This window comes from Arvicanthis niloticus, chromosome 16 (assembly GCF_011762505.2).
Source record: "Arvicanthis niloticus isolate mArvNil1 chromosome 16, mArvNil1.pat.X, whole genome shotgun sequence".
In the NCBI taxonomy this organism is placed as follows: Eukaryota; Metazoa; Chordata; class Mammalia; order Rodentia; family Muridae; genus Arvicanthis; species Arvicanthis niloticus.
In genome coordinates, this window is record NC_047673.1 from 37238816 (window position 1) to 37258470 (window position 19655).

The 19655-nt window shown below is 43.6% G+C and overlaps 1 protein-coding gene across 1 annotated transcript in view; it reads left to right on the forward strand.

Moving 5' to 3' along the window:
- Positions 1-19655, forward strand: part of Enpp6 (ectonucleotide pyrophosphatase/phosphodiesterase 6) — a 98154-nt gene that overhangs the window by 67450 nt on the left and 11049 nt on the right. The window contains exons 4-6 of the mRNA XM_034520476.2: positions 9040-9181; positions 9576-9755; positions 12324-12461. Of these exons, the coding sequence (XP_034376367.1) occupies positions 9040-9181; positions 9576-9755; positions 12324-12461 (460 nt within the window). The remainder of the gene's footprint in view (positions 1-9039; positions 9182-9575; positions 9756-12323; positions 12462-19655) is intronic.

Here is a 19655-nt window from a genome sequence, read left to right on the forward strand (position 1 = left end):
AATTGCTCTGTGTCTACTCAGTGCTACTTCCAACATCTCTCAGATGCTCTCCATACTATACCCTACTGCCAAGAGTAATACGAGCATTTGGATTATAATTGTCACACAAACAGCTCCAAGTGTCCCAGCAGCATGCTTATCAGTGTGTTTATACACGTCTCACATTTATCATGTGTTTGAGATTGATGGACTCTCTGTATTCAACTCAGTTGTCACAGGTGAAATAGCAGAGTATCATGTGAGCTCCAGACCAGTGGTGGTCAATTTAATCAGACATCCTTATTTATATTAGCTCACCTCCACCAGAATGTTGGATGAATACAAAATGGGGCTCCATTTCCTTTAGAGAAAATATTTGAGGTTTTTTTTTTCTTTTGTTTTTCTTTGTCAAGGAATACCACAAGATAACAGGACTCCAGGGAGACGAATCTTTATCTTGGAAATGAGGAAACAGGAAGATTTTCTGATTGTTGCTATTGTCTTGGTGGTAGTGATGCGTGTGCATGTACGTGTGTGTGTGTGTGTGTGTGTGTGTGTGTGTGTGTGAATGTGTGTGCATGTGTGTGTGCATGTGTGTGTGTGTTTGTGTGTGTGTGTGTGCATGTGTGTGTGTGTGTGTGTGTGTGTGTGTGTGTGTGTGTGTGAAGGGCTTGGGTTCCTCTAGAAAGAAAAAGCCACTGAAAAAGCCACAAAGAACTGCAACTCCATGTAGTTAGCCTCAGGATAACTTTTCATGTGGTATGGTCTGGTGTGCTACTTTCCCAACTCAAGACCATTCATAGGTAGGAGCTCTAGGTGAATGACCTTGAATTCCAAGGACAGTTACTCACACAGCAAACTAGATGAAGCCTCTGGATTTTGACATTGTAAACCTGGGCAGGATTGGGCAAGACTAATGCAATTGTTGTGAGGGGGTCTTCATACTGGCCAAGTTAACAGGACAGCTAAAAACAAACTCTTTACATGTAGGTAGAAAGATCGGTTCTAATATAATCCAGGTCCTTTCTCTTTATGGAATGACAAAGAAGAATGTAGGTGACATCCTCTGCTCGTCGTCTCTATGCTAGAAAGTATTGGAACGAGAACAGGAAGACCTGATGCCACTGTCTGAGGAAGGCAGTGGGATGACCTAGGTCCTCCCTCAGGAAAAACAAACAAACAGGCCCTTTCTTCATCCTTCTTTCACTTCCTTCTTACAAAGCTGACTAGAGAGTTCTGCTTGTGAGTCAATGCTTTTACTCATACAAAAATCAAATCTGTTGTCTTCTGGAATGAAGTAGTTGACAGTTTTAGCCAAATTAGAACAATCTAGATCAATCACGCTCACTCTGCATGTAAGAGCTTGTGCGTGAATTTGTACATATGGTGCAAAGGAATCGAATTCTTGTGGTAGGTGTGTTTAGGCAATGCTGTGGAGTGATTTAGCTTCCCATCAGATAACCCTGCCTGGTGCAGCAAGTTCAGACACTAGAGTTCTTTTGGTTCATCTCTATCTCAGATTTCTAATTATAATTTAAAGAGCATTTGGAAATTTCCACACATAAGTACACACACACACACACACATACACACTGCTCTGAATCTGTATTGTTTACAGAGTTTGACCACCTTCCAGAGAGAATGGGACATGGGATCAATATGAAGGAACTTAAACAGGATCATTTAGACCTTAAACAGAAAGTCTTAGCCAGGAACATTTCAGCAGCAGTCCAGGCAAATCAAGAAGCTTCACATGTCTGGGCAAGAAGAGATAAGGCATCATGTGTTTGATCTGGGCATTGCCTCCTACTGTCACCCATATCTCTGCAAGATGCTACTTTTGAATTCAGATGATTTTTTTCTATTGCATAGAAGAAAGACAAAGGTGAAAGTTGACATGTTTTGATATCAACAGCACTGAGACAAAAGGCCTTTTTTTTCACACTAACCTATTTTTCTCTTTATCTACTGTGTTACATCGGTGTTCTCCCCATCCGTCCTGGTTAGATTTTCTGTTGCTATCCTAAACCCTATGAGCAAAAGCAACTTAGGATGAAAAAGCTTGTTTGTCTACAGTTACAATCAGTCCACCATCAAGAGAAGTCTAGGCTGGAACTCAAACACCATCCTGGAGGTAGGAACTGAAGCAGAGACCATAGAGGAACATGGCTTACTGGTTTGTTTTCTTGGCTTGCTCTGCTATCTTTTTGGTATAGCCCAGGCCAACATGCCAGGTGTGGTGCCACCCATAGTGGGCCTTCCTACAACAGTCAGCACTCCAGAAAATGGCTCATCTCTTCAACTCAGCTTCGCTCTAATCAGATATGTCTAGGTCTGTAACAAGTTGACAAAATTTAATTATGGCACCATTTCACAAAAGCATCTCTGAGTCTTGAAGGTTAACTTTCTTCTCTTGACTCCATAAGCTCTTAGGGTAAAGTCAGTACCCAGGCTCTTCTGGAAGAGGCTTAGGTGGGCTAGCCTTCCAGGGCCTCTCCTATGTGCGAAGTGACTGAAAAATGTGGCTTCTTAATCCTACAACCCAGCCCATACTCACATCTCCAAGATGCCTTGAAAGAAGAACCAGACAGGTAGAGGAGGTTGAGAATCATCCTCTCTGGGACCATCCTGAGGCTGGGGCTCTTGAAGGTTAGAGAAAGGTAGTGCTTTGAATGAGAATATCCTCATAAGCTCATGTATTAAAATGTTTGGTCCCCTGTTGGATGAACTGTTCTGGGGAAGGATTAGGAGGTGTTTCCTTGTTGGTAGAGGTATGTGACTGTGAGTGGACTTTGAGGTTTCAAAAGTCTTGCCACCTACACTTCTCTGTCTCTGTTTCTGTCTTTGCCTCTCTGTCTATCTGTATCTCTGTCTCTGTCTCTTTGTCTCTCTATCTCTCTGTGTGTCTCTCTCTTTCTGCATGCTACCCACGGGTAAGATATAAGCTCTCAGCTACTGCTCAAGTGCCATGCTTGCCTGCCTGCCTGCCTGCCTGCTGCCATGCTTCCTGCCATGATGGTCATAAACTAACCCACTGAAACTGTAAACACCCCCCCCCCACTCCCGATAAATACTCCCTATGATAAGTTGCCTTGGTCATGGTATCTCTTTATAGCATTAGGACAGTAACTAAGACAGGGAGGGATTCAGCTTTATGTCTCCAGTAGCAGCCAGCCCCACTGGTGCTTTCTGAGCCTTGTCATCACACATAAAGACTCAGCAGTCAAGGCCCCTGCACACAATGCCACCCCTGCCTCCAAAAAACAAGGCAGTTCATGGTCTAGATCACTTGATTCGTCGACTTGGAAATTCTGTTTGCAGGAGGCTCATGGTTCAGTGAGGAAACAAAAGTATCTGGTGCTAAAGACTAACTAAAGAATAGTTTGTGGAGTAGGAGAAGAGAGAGCCCTGGCTTCATGGAGGCAACAGTAACTGCTTCCAACATCGGTGCCAAGCAGATTGTACAGGTAACCTGCTTAATGGGGCTTTAGAATCCAGGCCTGGGAGTACAAGACCATAATCCTAACTGTGCTGAGACAGAAGGTTCAAAGGTTCGAGTTCTGCCTGGCCCCAGGGAGAGCTCAAGGCCAATATTTAAGTACCTTAGTGAGTAAGGAATCCTAGTGATAAAACACCTGCCATTCATCATGAATGAGGCCCAAGGTTAATGCTCAGAATGGGAAATTACAATAGCACACCAACAAATAACATAGAAAAGCAAAGAAAGACAGCTCTGGGTGGCAGCAGCTGGGGACACCAGCGAAGAAGAACTTTGCTTGACCTCTGACCTATTGCATCCAGCTCCAGAGGAGTTCCTTTGGCCACCTCAAATCTCAGAACCCCAGTCACTGTTGAAGTTAATAAAGGAAAGGATGGATGGTAAGATAATTCCTTCCACCTGGCGAAGGAAGCTGGTTCAAGCATCTTGGCCGGGTTCCTCTTCTTTATGGACAGGCTAAGAAGAGTGGAGAAACTTGCTCCTGCCCAGTAGGGATGAAACTCTCCTACCTGCTAAACTGACACCCTCGGGCAAAGTGATAAAGCAAAACAGGAGGAAGGCATTTCTTTTCCCTTCCCTCCCTCCCTTCCTCCCTCCCTCCCTCCCTCCCTCCCTCCCTCCCTCCCTCCCTCCCTCCCTCCCTTCCTTTCTGAGTCCTTCCTTTTTGCTGTGTCCAGCACAACACCAGCAGCTCATTCGGCACCCAAGTGGCAGTGTATTAGTTGCTTTTCTGTTGTGTAATAAAACACCATGACCAAGGCAGCTTATAGAACAATGAATTGATTTGACTTACGGTTCTATACAGTTAGAGTCCATAATGTCGGACACAGCATGGCAGCAAGGCAGCAGGCATGGAGTAGAGAGAGCTGCAAGCTGAGGGTACATATTGCAACCACTACCACAGAGCAGAGAGAGTGAACTGAAAATAGGGGAGAAGTTTTACTCCCAAAGCCCATCACTGGTGACACACTTTCAGCCAGCAAGGCCATACCACCAAGACCTCCCTAAACACCCCATCCGCCAGGGGGCCATGTTTTCCAATGTTCCAATGTAAGAGACTACTGGGCACATTTCCCCCTTCAAAACACTGCAGGTTGGTTTCCCAGACAGGGAAACGGAAGTGTAGAGATAAGTTTCCCATTCGTTTGAGATATCACTATGGAGCAGAGAAGCCAGAATCTGAAACCACATTTGTCCTCAAGGTAATTTTCACAAACTATCATGTATTCACTCCACTCCATTTATGAGACTTATCTTAGTTAGGGTTTTTACTGATGTGAACAGACACCATGACCAAAGCAGCTCTTACAAAGAACATTTAATTGGGGACTGGCTTACAGGTTCAGAGGTTCAGTCCATTATCATCAAGGCAGGAGCATGGCAGCATCTAGGTAAGCATGGTGCAGGAGGAGCTGAGAGTTCTGCATCTTCCTCTGAAGGCTGCTAGCAGAATACTGACTTTCAGGCAGCTAGAATGACTTCTAGACAACACCCACAGTGACACACTTACTCCAACAGGGCCACACCTTCGAATCCTGCCACTGCTTTGGCTGAGCATATACTAACCATCACAAGACTTATGCCGAGATTCAAATCAACTTACTACTGATGGAGTAAGAATATCAAGGTGGTGAGGACAATATGAGAAATGCATAACTGAACACAGCGAATGCTGAGGAATGAAGAGATACAGATATTGTTATGTTATTATGTTATTATATTGTTATGTTATCAATGTTATTGATATGTAGAAATATCAATAACATTGAGAATAATCAAACTGTAATTTGGGGGTTTTCACCCCATCAAAACAATTTTAATTTTATCTTACAAGTTTCCTGCTAGCTACCAGCTAGGTTTACAGAAATCTGAATGATAACTCTGAATGAAGTCTTGTGACTTTTAAACTAGTGTATTGGACAGGGCCCCAACATAATACTGAATGGACACACTGTCATATCAGGGGCCTACTTTTTAAACAATAAATCATCTTTCTTAACAGCCAAGAACTAACTGTACCTTTAAATTGCTTCCATTTCCCTCTGCCCAATTCTTCTCTCTTCCCAAATGTACATTGGTAAGAAAAATGGATATGATATTATGAACTTTTTATATTGCAAAGCAATCTAGACAGAATTATAAGGTGATAGGAGACTTGGGTGTCCCTGAAACCCTGGGGTTGGAGGCCCCCTGCAGCTTTCTGGGAACTAGGTTTGATAGCCACATGTCCTTCTGGAGTGGTTCCTGAACCTCAAAGCTGTAAATGGCCAATAGCAGACATGCAATCTGCCTCACCCAACCCTATTACAAACGAGCTGACCTGTGATACAGACCAGACCCACTTCGGAAACAGCTGCTACCAAGAATTTATCTGCTAAACTCCAAACAGGCAAGAGCTGTCAGCCCTGGGAGACGTCAGTCCCTAATGAATCAATGAAATCTTAACCCAGAAAGCTCTCACATGTGTACTCCCCGTAACGCAAGCATCCCAAATCAAGTGTTCCTGGCATCTGAGGTTGACAGCTTCCTGAAACAATGCCATCAGGTAAATTGTGACACTTTCCAGCTTTCTGACCACATAGAGATTTTTGAATGTGATAAAAAAGCCTTGGAAAAACCAGCCTGCACGACAAATACACCGCAACACAAGGAGTATTAAAATGAAGAGAACCTGGGTATATTTCATTAAACTCCAATGCCACAGTAAACCTCACTTTATTGAGTCACCAATATATTAAGTGGGATTTTCCAACACATGTAGGGCCTGTGCTGGAAGTGTGGACTCCTAAACAGATGATCTAGTGAGTGAGTGAGCCAGCACATCTGGAATACCTAAGATGCACATCTGGAATGCCTAAGATGTCAGCACATAAAGCAGATAAATGTAGAGGCTTATCTGCAGGACAGATTTTATGGACAGTTCCATTGTGTTCAGATGTAGTGATGGAGGAAGAGCCCAGAGCCCTACCAGTCGTGGACCATGAGCAAGTTTCAGCATATGGATAAAATCGTATTACCTGTTACTAACTTCTCCCCACCACCTACACACTTGTAGGGCCCTAGAGGGACCTTTCGTACCTGACCATGTATAGATGCAGAGGCGGTTTGAATTAGTCATTCTCACATTAGGGTGTATGAATAATGATATCACTTGTGAGAAAAATCTAAATACTAACATAACCCAGTCTATACTGTGGAGGAGGGTGGTAATGGGGCTTATTAAGGAAGGGTCAACTTGTTTTGTTCCAAAAAGAGAAAAGAACATTTGACTAACAATTTCACTTCACTCAAAACTAGAGTTTTCTTGGGGCTGCAAATGAGGCACACGCCGGAGTGCTCAGTAGAACATGAGGGTATCACTAATGGGTACATGGCCATAAGAATAGGATGCAAGTCAGAGACTGCTCTGGGGTCTCTTCCTTAGTTTGAAGATGGAGTAGATGCGTATGAACATTCAAAGACCCAGTTTACATTTCCAAGTCCAGGCTCTGTCTCAGAGATCTGCCAGGAAGTGAGAAACTTCTAGAATCCTCTGAAGCATGCTTCTTCATGAGCAAATCTGCAAATGTTCTTCTATGAGGACACTTGTCCTTAAAGCTCCAAGCCTGGACACAATCAACCCATAGTCAACCCATGGAGTATTTAGGTGACAATGAGGGTGTCTCTGATTGCCATTTCTTGCTGCCAGCTTCTCGGAGTTAGTGTAAGTCCTATAACAGGGCAAAGACTTCCAAAGGTCACTTTGGGCTGTGTGGGATGGGTCACCTTTGTCATGGGCTCTTGAGTTGACACTTAGCAATAAAGTGGTTAAATCCTGGCTTCATCTTGTGATACTGGCAAATGTTTAAGACTCTTGAATTCTGCCGCATAGCCAACATGCATGTAGTCCCAAGTTTGAAATCCAAAACCACATACATCCAGATGAACAGCTGAAATCCCAGGACTTGGGAGAACTGGAGACAGGAGGATCAAAAGTTCAAAGTTATCCTTGTCTTTATGATTCAAAGGCATACACGAAGTCCTGTCAATGATGATGATGATGAGGAGGAGGAGGAAGAGGAGGAGGGTGATGATGATGATGAGGAGGAGGAGGAGTATGATAAGGATGATGCAGCAACATAGTGCATAGCCATAGTTAATAGCCCATTTATCGGGCACTTACTTTTACACACTTAGCTGACTGCTGTTGACTCTTACCGTGCGCAAAATGTTAAGTGTGATACCATGGAGAATGAATTAATGTTCCTGATGTGAAATCTAGAGAGAGAAAAGTACACCTAAAAAGGCCTAGAAGTGAACATGTAGTCATGGGAGCACAAGGTAGGGCCGTGACTTCAGAACAGCAGAGGAAGCTTCCTAGAGGAGGCAATAGCTACCACACATCTGAACAAGGAATGGATGCTGTGTGACTCAGACCAAGGAAACTAAGCTCTCTGAGCATCATGATGACATTTCTCTCCTGGAGAATAGCAAGACCCAAGGCCCTGCCAACTCAGAGGTTTCACTCTTCCATTGCTCATGTGGACAAAACCACATCAAGGGGAAAGATGATGTGTGTCTGTGTCTATGCCTATCTGTCTGTGTTTGTGTGTTGTACACACATGCTTAAAATAGAGTTTTTCAAGAGAAATAAGGCAGTTTGACAAGAATACTACCTCTTATAGAGGTCTGAGCAGAGAAAAGCATCTTTCATTTCTTAGCTACTGGCTCATCTGGATGCTATCCTACCCATCATTATGACCATCATCACCACTCTGATCTCTTTGGGATGCTTGATTGGAGGATAGGCAAAGCCAAAGTGTGGCAAGATGAGGTCACAGGGGGACAGGAAGGAAGGAGGGGACATCACTTGGAATTATCTTCCTTCTCCCCGTAAGGGAACCACCCCTCTTTATACTGCTAGCCGTGGTCATTCTTATGCCAGCATTGGGGGTTAAATGGTTTGGATTTTTCACCATCATTGCTGGTCCTGGGGGAGTTTCAGAATTCATAAAAGTACAATTACTTTTAGGGTTTACTCTGTGCCTATGTGGAAGGTAGCCCGTCACAGGTCCCCATAGAGCACACAGCGGGGTGTGTCTGCTGATGTCGTATCCTAAGGATTAATCTATTTACAGCAACAAAGTTGCTGTGGTGACACTGTTCTCATTCTAGCATTTGACTAGGATGCCCATAAAGTCCCTCAAAAATTTTTCAGTAGTTAGTTAAAGCTTTGTATCTGGTTTCCTGACTTCTCAGTTTCAGCAGACTAGGAGAAGGGATTTATAAAGACCGTGCTCTGGATCTTTCAACTTTTCTGGACAGGAAAGCCAATATAGTGTTGGGCAGAAGAAGGGGTGACGAACAGACACACACTCCAAATCTTGTCACCAAGCTTCTCAGGACCAGAAACCTTGAGTTCAATATCCACCCACCTAATTGACATGGAAATGTGGGTTTTGACTGGTCCACTGGGCAGAGTTTGGGGGCTCTCACACCTTCAGAGAGGATGAGTGGGTCGTAAGGAAGCAAGCTGACAGAGGGCTCCCTCAACTGAGGCTCTCTCAATTTCGCCTCTCCAGGAGTGGCCGAGCGGATCTAGCAGCCATATACCACGAGCGCATCGACGTCGAAGGCCACCACTATGGCCCCTCATCACCTCAGAGAAAAGATGCCCTCAAAGCTGTGGACACTGTCCTGAAGTATATGATCAAGTGGATTCAGGTGACCCAAAGCAAGGACAACTGACCTGGTGTCTTCTCTCTTCTCTTTTATGACTGCCAGTCCCCTAACACTTCCTTCAGTAATTTCTTTACTAGGCCAAAGTGAGACTTCTTTCCTCAGAGAGGACTTTTCATCTAAGCACCACTGACTCCTTAGCTCATGTGTGACCAGTGGGATTTAAGTGATCTATATGTGTATTGCCTGGCTAGACCAGCTTCTAGTTCTAGGCATGTTAAAAAGTCTATTGATCAGCTTAGCCTGGACCTAGGGGTCAAATATTGGTTCCAATTTTAACAGTCTCCCTTCTCCCTTAATCTAGTTTAAAAACACCTCTTCATAAGAATCAGTGTGTGAAATTTCACCGCTGTAATAACTGCCTATATCCACCCCACAGGAACGAGGCCTGCAGGATGATATAAACGTCCTCATTTTCTCAGACCATGGGATGACTGACATCTTCTGGATGGATAAAGTAATCGAGCTGAGCAACTACATCAGCCTGGATGACCTGCAGCAAGTGAAAGACCGAGGGCCCGTCGTGAGCCTGTGGCCGGCCCCAGAAAAACACTCCGAGGCAAGGCACAACATGGTGGAGGGGAGTGGACATGGGCCCATTGGCCTCTGGTTTGTGCTCTGTCTCCTTCCTAGAGCTTTTGCATCAGATGACCGAGCTTGCTACTCACTTACCAAGTGACCTCTATACAGTCATTCATTCATTTTCTGTTTTATTCCACAATGGTATCTACCTGCATGGAATTTAATGATAATTTAATTAGACCTTTTAGAATAATGCTGCCACTCTGATCTGCCTCCAATTCCTGGGAGTACACAGGTGCAGGCTGAGATCACAGCAGAGACTATCTATGTATGTGCCACTCGTGAATATCACCATCAATGGAGAATGATCCCGGGAGGGTGTGGTTAAGTTCCCAGAGTGTGCAGATGAGGAACAAAACTCCCTTTCAGGAACTCAGTACCCTCAGTTCACACTCTCAAAAAAACAGTAAGCAGGACTGTCAGTGGATGCGAAGAATAAGTAGGGACAGGTGAGACAGTCTTGGGTGACAACTTAGTGCTTACATTGCTACATCACCTCCCAGTAGATGGATGCTGCTTCTGTCCACTCCCAGAGAGGATGACATGGGACAAGAAACATCTGTCTTTTGAGGGGACAATGCCAGCCACAAGAGATCCAGGGGAGAGCCTGGGAACTGTTTCCTTCCTTCATCCTCATGTCACCAGAACAGTTGCCTCTGAACAATTGTCCTTAGCCAGAGGGTCCTGGTGGAAGCCAGAGTCAGGACTCTTGGTCCCATAGGCAGCAGTCTTTACCACTACTTGCTTGCCCTCATTTGAGACGTGTTGTCAACAATCCTATTGCTCCCAGCCTTTGTCCATCCACCAGGGAAATGACGCTTTTTTTTCTTTGAGCTCCATAGCCAGGAAATGAAGTTTACATAGTATCCCACCAACTCCCTAAATACGAAAACGGAAAGAATATGTTACATGCTGGCAGGTTCTTGGGAGGCAGCTCTGTCTTCCTGGCAAGGAAGATCATCTTTGTCCCCAATTTGGCACTTAGGCATGTGACACCTCCAGAATGCTTGGGTATCAACACTCACGCGCTGGGAAGAGCGTCTTCCAGCAGGACACGCATGCCAAGCGAGCATTGCCAGCAGTCACTAGAAGCTGGTAATGGTTCAAAAGAGGGGGCTGTATTTGGTGACAGTTGTGTCATGTGATGGACACAATAATCTGCAAGACCCGTCGTATGTCAGCAGATTTTTTTTTCACTTGCCCAAAATAGTTCTGCATTCTGCATACATCCTTTTAATCAAATATGGAAAATTAATTCATGGAGCTATCAGTAACTCTTTACTCAGCAGCCTGCAGACTATTTTAAAGATGTGAGTGAATAAAACATCTAATAAAATTAGAAATGAAGATTAAAACACAACTTTATGTCCACTTATATTAAGGAATACATGTCTGATTTGGCTAACGGCCAGCAAACCAGTGTCAGCAGGCTGACTTTAATTTTAGCCACAAATATTTAAGCTTCTGCTAAGTATTGGAAGTGTGTATAGACTTTACAACTTCGTTGTGAAATTGGCGATGTGGTTAGTAAGGAATTCTAGTGCTTTTAAGATTCATGGATGGGTAGGAGATAATTATTTATTGTCAGGCAGGCAGGCCACTTTCATGGTTGCCACTTAATTTTAGTGCATAGAATCTTGACAAATAACTTTTATAATGTGTTCACTATGTGTACAAGAATTATTAAAAAGCTTGCAAGTGGTAAAAAAAAATAGTACTGTTGGACACCCCATATCTGATAGAAGCAGAATGTTGGTATGAATTCTAGTCTCCTAAAATATCTTCCCAGATCTCATGAGCTTTCTACAGAAAAACCACTAAAAAGTGACCATGTCTTATATGGTTATGTGATTACTTGAGTTTTATATGATAAGAATCTCTGTGGTGTTTCTTATTTAACATTAGTTTTGCTCAAACTGAGATCCTGAGTCTTCTATACATCTCTGCTGATCTGATTTTTTGCTTCTGTCTTTAATGCTTTTTAGAATCTTGTCCCAGAAATACACTAGGACTTCTTTATCGCACCCATTGTTATCTCTTTGCTGTGTCTCTTCTGCTGTATGTCTGGGCTATTCTGTACGTAGGTCTATAAGTGCACACACATGAGAGATTTTCCTTGTATTCCTTAGGGGTCCATCTCTTTTGTCAGAGAGCATATGAATCTTTAATCTTCCTGGAGAAAGTGACCTTGCATTGTGAGCTACACCAAAGTCTTTCATAGTGAGGTATGGTAGCACACACCTTTAGTAGTAACACTGGGGAGGCAGACACAGGCTGAGCTCTGTGAGTTCAAGGCCAGCTTGAGCTACATAGTGAGTTCTAGGCCAGCCAGAACTCACTATAGTATAGTAAGTTCTCATATAGTATAGTAAGGGTCTCATATAGTAAGGCCCTATCTCATTTTAGTGTAGCTTATATATGTATATATACATATATATGAATATATATATATATATATATATATATATATATATATATATTATCTCACTGATATAACATGTACTTAATGAATGTTGGAACAGCTCACTCTTGGTTTTCTTTGTAGATATATCATAAACTCCGCACAGTGGAGCACATGACTGTGTATGAGAAAGAAGCAATACCCAACAGGTTCTATTACAAGAAAGGGAAATTTGTCTCTCCTTTGACCTTGGTGGCTGATGAAGGATGGTTCATCGCAGAGGTAATTATAAAATAAATGACATTCCACTCATTATTCAGATTCTATCCACAGCCCACAGGTAAGTAACAGTTGTCGAGATCTTTTCTCATGGGTGTGCTTTGCTTCCTTGTTAGAAAACTCAAAAGGTTGGAGGAGATGTCTAGGTGAACACAAGTTTTAGACACAAATACAGAGTTGAGATTTACACTTCCTGGCTGTTGATATTATATATTGTAATAAATAATTACTCAAGCTTCCATATAACCTGTTGAGCTGAAATCAGAACAATTACTGTGATCTGAGCTGTTGCCCAGTGAAAAGCCAGTAGAGCCCAGTGTTGTTCTCACCCATGAGAGAACTGTTTAGAACCCAGAACTGAGTGGATCCAGGCCCTCAAATTACCAGCTGGTTTTTACAGCAGAGATTATCTCTCATTTGGAGTGGATCCTTAATTTGCCTCAGGCCTTCGTGTCTTCCTCCTTATCCTGCAGGTTTTAAGCTCAGCAGTCCCTTGAATTCATGGATGATACTTATGAATGTCCTACCTTCCAGGGGAATCTATGGTTGGACTGAGAGTATAGTCTGTTCTGGAAGAGTTCAGACATGAGCTCTAAGGTGGGTTGTTCTTCGATCAGATTGCAAGGTGAGAGGAGTAGTAAGTCGTTGGAGTCAGATATGCCTAGGACTCAGGACTAGACAGAACTGGTTTCTCATCGCTGGAAATAGGAATTTGGGCAAGCAAGTGGATGGCCAACAAGCATAAAATCACGGGACTCTGTGGCAAGAACTTCGGTTATTCAGCAGGACTGAGTCACTCTTATGTACTCGCAGAGAGAATCATCTGGTCACCATGAACTGAAAACGAGACAGACAAAAACTACTAGCAATGGAAGGCAGAGGCCAGGCAGGTTTACATGCTGTTTATAGGGGCTCTAGGGAGGAGGATGGAAGTTCCAGGCCAGCCTGAGCTATCTAGAAAATCTTTTGGTATATATCTAGAGACAAAAGGGGTTCCAAGAGTCTCCTAACTAACGTGTTCCTTTATCATACTGTTCAGAGTTTACAAGGACTAGGTGAGAATATTGTAATCGATGACCTTGCTATACATCATCAGCTCAACCTCCCTCTCTGTCTCTCCTCTGTCACACACAAAAGCAATACAAACTAATAATCAGAGTACAATCAGTTTTGTACATGCCACTTATGGGGTCTGCAATATACAAACACAAACGTTCTCCAAGGCGCTTTGTGGAGCTCACATGCAACCCCACTAGAGGCTCACTGATGTCAGTGCATCAGGACCTCCCAAGTCACAGCAGAGAGCTTACTTTTTGTTTGTCATTCATCTTTAAAAAATTCAAGTGAAGTCCTGAAGTTCTGTAAGTAAATAAATTCATGAGGATTAAGTCAGAGAGGGCTACCACTCATGTTTTAGCCTGACTGTGAGTATCTGTCATTTGCTTTCTTGTGCTTAATTCAAGTGCTGAGGGGCTAAGAAGTCACAGCATGAAAGGGAGCGGGACTGACAGGCTGTGGGGCAGTTTGGGATAATTTGGTGGAAGCAGGCTTAAGTAGGGGAGTGGCAAAGCCGGAAATCACTGTGGGGAGAATGGACATAGTGAGATGCCATCGGGATTCTGATCAAAATATCTTGGGTCTCGCAAGTCATTCCAGCCAGAAATGGAAGTCTTCTAATGGGGCAAGGGAGATCTCTTCCATTTTCACAGAGGTTCTTCTCATAAAGGCATCCTGTTGTAGCAAAATCAGGAAAAAGATGTCTGTCTTCAAGCATAATGAAAACAGTACTGGGAGACCTGAGGGTATGAGTTAAGATGTGCCGGGTTATAAGTCATGGGCAATTTGTTTTTTTACATTCATTTTGGCTTCTTGAGACAATGTACTGCTAAGTTCCCCAGGATAGCCTGGAGTTTACTATATAGCTCAGGCTGGACTCAAACTCACCAGCCTCACGCCTCAGCCTCCTGAGTGTTTGGGTTAAGGCATATGCCACCGAGTCTGGGTCACAGACCATTAAAACAATGTATTCAAAATGATTTGCCACCTCATTTAGCTGAAAGTCTGGAGATGATCAGCTCTATGGATCCAGGAACACATGACATTAAGTCCCTGATCCAGCTCTCTATATTAATACTTTTCTTCTCAAGGTCACAAAATAGCTGCCACAGTTCCAAGCTACACAACTACTTCCAACACCCAAACGCAGGAAAGAAGTGGTGTGGCTTTCAGTTGCACATTGTCCACTGTTATGGGATAGGGCTATATATTTTTAAACTCGAGGTAAAAGCAGGTATGGGGACTCTTAAGATTATAGAATGCAGGTGGGGAAGACATCTCCATAAGAAAAGGTGTATAATTATAATGACAAAGTCTTAAATGACACCGACATACACAAGTAGTTCGTATAGCGAAGTTTCCTTAACTACACTGAACATCTGCCTATAGGCTTATAGTTTTCAAAACTGACTTTAGTAGTTTTCAAATGCTTTCTAGCCCACCATCCAAAGGTAGGGGAGAAAAGATATGTAAGGACAATGGGGATGTGGGCCTGCTTAGAAGTAGTTAGTTGGGACAATTCCAGTCTCCATTGTCAGGATACCAGTAGTCTAGTTCAGTAGTGTCAGGACACCAACAGCCCAGTTTTAAAGTGTCACCAAACATGAATCAGCAGCAGCGGCAGCAAGATCCAGCAGAAACATCTAGGCCTCAGCCAAATCAGCACAAATCAGCAGGAACAACAACCAGCTGGAATGTCAAGAGAAGTTCTCTGCTGTGCCTTTCTCAGCAAATGAAGATCAGCAAAGACTCCAGACCAAAAAAGCGTTGCAAGGCTAGCCATGCAAGCGCCCCATCACTGTCTGTCGGGTGTTGCAAGCTAGCCATGCAATCGCCCCATCTCTGTCTGTTGGGCCCTACTTAATACTCTCCAGATATCACATGTCTTCTCATGGGTTTGCTTCAGCAAAACATCACATGAGTCTGCGTCAGGAAGCCATCACATGACACAGCAGAAACTTCATTAGCCCCTGTCTGGAAACCAGTAACAACTTCCCCTTAGGTCTCATCAATCAACTGGTTGATATGGTTAGAAAATCCCTGCCTGTGATTTGACTTGGTTCTGAGATGTGCTGAACTTCAGCAAAGGGAACCACCATCATGAAATTAAAAACATGCAGAAGCTGCAATCGAAGATAGGGTCATCAAAACAACAAAGAAGAATTAAGACATGTCATACCATTTCCCAGGAGACCAGCAATCCACTCTAGGAAGCCTGGGACCATCTGAAAATGCCTCCTCCTGCCTCTAGCTTTGGGTCCTACCTAGTCCCACACACTCAGGAATTTAGGATTTAGGAACAAAGAAAATCTCTTAAAACAAAAAAAATCCACACCATGGACAACTACATGAATGGTAACTAAAATATATAATTATGGCTGGGGATGTAGCTCAGCGTATAGACTGATTTCCCTATCAATTAGGAAGCCTTGGGTTCCATCCCCAGCGACACATAAACTGGCCATTTGAGCACACGCCAGTCTCTGACTCTTGTGCCTGCTCTTGGGACTCTTTTCCTCCTGTTGGGTTGTCATGTCAACTTTTTTAATGTGAAAGTTTTTGTTTCTTCTTACTAGATTCTATTTTGTCCTGGCTGGTTGCTATCTCCTAGAAGCCCATTCTTGTCTAGTGAGAGACAGAAAGGAGTGGATCCAGAGGGGAGGGATGGTAGGCAGGAGTTGTGTGAAATGGAGTGAGGGGACACTATAATCAGAATATACTACATTTAAAAAGTCTATTTTCAATAACAATTTTAGAAAGATGGGATTCTCAAGTCTGAAGGAGTGAGGTGAGGTGTAGCCACACTTCATGCAAAAAGGAGAGATACAGAATCAATTCTTTGGTCTGTCCTGTGAGGCTTGTAATACAGCAATGTGATATGGGGACTAACAAACAGAGGCAGGAGGATTGTAAGACTTCTCTCTTGAGGCTACAGAAAGTTAGGCCCTGCCTTCAAAATAAAAAGAATAATGATGAAGGAGGCCTTGGGCATATAACTCAGTATATCTCCACTAGCTCAGGGGTAAAGCTATGATCTGATTAAATTCCCAGTACTGTAGCAAAGAAAAGAAAGAAACCAAATCTTTACTTGTGAGTAATTTCACAACAACCCTCTAAGAAATGGGGGGGGGGGGGGGAGATCCTGTTATAACTATAACTATAAACAGGATTTCTTGCATTGGTTCACTAACTAGAGATAATCTTCTTTGTATTTTTTAAACTTCCTTAAACTAGCATCTAAAGTAATGTGTTTCATTGTGGCATCTTCATACATATGTGACATTACAGTTTGTTTCATCCTTCCCTCCTGTCTGTCACAGACCTTTCTAGCTGGTTCCCCTTCTCCTATCAAATGTTTTCATGTCACATGTTTCCTGCCACTGCCACACCTTTTAAAAATTTCTTCCTCTCTCTCATGATCCTCTTTCTAGTTTAACAACTGTCTTGGTTGCCTTTCTGTTGCTGCGGCCAAAACAACTTACGGGAGAAAGAGCTTACATTAGCTCACAATTACAGGTTATAATCCAGCAAGGAGGAGAAGTCTAGGCTTCAGGAGCTTGAAGCAGTGGGTCACAATGTCAGAAATAGAATGATAAGCACAGGCACACTAACACTTAGCTCACCTTTTCCACTCTTATGCAGTCTAGAATACCCTGCCTAGGGAATGGGTACCACCCACAGTGGTCAGGTCTTCCTATAGCTATTAACGTAATAAAGATAATTCCCGAGAAGCATACTTGGAAACCCATCTCTCAGGTGATTCTAGGTTGTGTCAAGCTGACATTTAAAACTAACTCTATCACACACACACACACACATACATACACACACACACACACACACACACACACACACACACTTTTAAATCTAAGCCCGCACATGAGAGAAACTATGAAGTGTTTGACATCTGGCTTACTTCTCTTAAAATGATCTCCATTCATCTTATAGCAGATGTAGAAATTATAAAATCATCTCATAAACCTTTAAATAGAAAAACAAGTGAGGGAAGAAACGCTGGCAGTAATCTTTGTCATGCCAGGGTCATTAAAAAGCTAAGTGAACCTCCAGCTATGTACAAAGGGGTTTTAATAACATCCCGGGACATTAAGTCATTTAGTATTCTTCACATAGCAAAGATATCAAGAACTTTTTATTTTGAAATTTTTCAGTCAACAACAGTAACAACAATAGCTATCTTGAATTAAGTACCTCCTAGCAGGCAAACACCTTCAATCAGCCCCATAAATAGTCAGCAGAATTCCTGGGATGTCCTCTCTCTGTCAAAGTCCTTCTTGGCCTTCAAATCCCAGCTGAAGCCTCCCTCTCCCTTGATAGAGTTGGTCCTAACTGTCTTCATTTGGGACTTTCCTAAGACTTTAAATCAATCAGCTGCTTCTGGACTTTCTGGTCTGGAGGGGAGGCTCCTAGAGAACAGGTCTTTTGACCTTCATCTTTCCCCAGGAAAGACATATAGCAGAGTGTCCGTACTTCACCGTACAGCTTGGTAAACAGTTACCAAGGAAAGGAGGCTAAGTTAAGCCTTCAACGTCCCCTAATTCTAAATAGCTCTAGGAAAGATTTCAACAGGGAAAGGAGCTGGAACTCTGAGTGGCAAGTCTGCCTTTACCAAGCCCCACATTAAGCAGGACATGTCAGCTCACCCAGTCTCCACCCAACTCTCAAGGGCCGATTTCTGTGCCTTGTCCTGGAAAGTATCTACTGAGCTGAAAAGAGCAAAATGGAGCCAAGATCCTGGGAAAGGCTGGAAGAACAGGGTGCTTCGTGTTGATCATCCGGATCCCTGGGTCAGTTCAAACAAGTGGGGCAAGCAGAGGCCCAGGCACCTACAGGAGGCCAGTATCTGTCTACAGAGCAAAGAGTTGCTTTGAATACCAGCAAAGGGTGTGACATGCCAGGCTCAACTCTAAAGCCTGTGGCTGAAGGGAAGTTAGGCAGAGCTCTAAAATATTTGAGGAACTCAAGACAACCTGGAAAGCATGGATTCTGAGTGGTTATGGCAGCTGTCGTGATATTGTTCAGGCCCAACTAATTGAGCTCCAGAAGGTCAGATGTGCAAAGCTGGAGGCAGCTTGCTCTCCACAGTGACTAGGGTGGCATGTGGAAGCTGTCTGGAAGTGCATGCCCCTGGTCCCCACGCCACTGCCTCCCTTCCTCCTTCTCTCCTTCAAAATGACTCAAGAAAGAGCAATCACTGGTCCACTTAATGTGTCTCTCCAACTCTTTGCTCTACCCTGACTTCTCTTGATCCCTGCTGACTAGGCTCTCAGGCATTTTTTTTTTTCCGTGTCAGAGATCAGGCACTGTGGCAGGAGACTCTCCAAGGTCAGACCAGGGGACCAAGGCTGATCAATTAAGTCCTGTTTGGAAAGATAGAAACAGAGTAACGGTTAGGAGATCTCTTGGGAGTGGGGTAAGATGCACACATACCTAAGTTTAAGACCTCTGCTCTCCAGGGGCTCCTAGGGATCTGGAATGAAAAGCCATTCTGATTAACACTTTAAAAACAGTGGTATAAAAGCTAAGGAAATGGTGCTGTGTGGCTGTCTTAGTTACGGTTTTATTGCTGTGAACAGACACCATGACCAAGGCAACTCTTATAAAAGACAACATGTAACTGGGGCTAGCTTACAGGTTCAGAGGTTCAGTCCATTAATATCAAGGCAGGAACATGGCAGGATCCAGGCAGATGTGGGGCTGGAGTTGCTGAGAGTTCTACATCTTCATCCAAAGGCAGACAGAAGACTGGCTTTGAGGCAGCGAGGACTAGGGTTTTAAAGCCCACACCCACAGTGACACACCTACTCCAAAAAGGTCCCACCCCCAAATGGTGCCACTCCCTGGGCCAAACATTCAAACCACCACAGTGACTTTTCCTCAGATATGAAAAAAAATGCCTCTTCATCTCAGACAGGGCACTGAAAAGAGACCAAAGCAATAATTCAATGAACCATCCAGTTTGTGAGCATCGATATCCTGTTACTTACATAGCACAAGTGACTCAAGGCAGCTGCATGCCTGGAAAGCCCACCCCAATTTTAGCCCTGGAGCCCCATGGACTCCTCGCAGACAGTTGAGCCCTGCCAACAATCTCCTCTGGCCTGGTAGTCATCACTTCCTTCT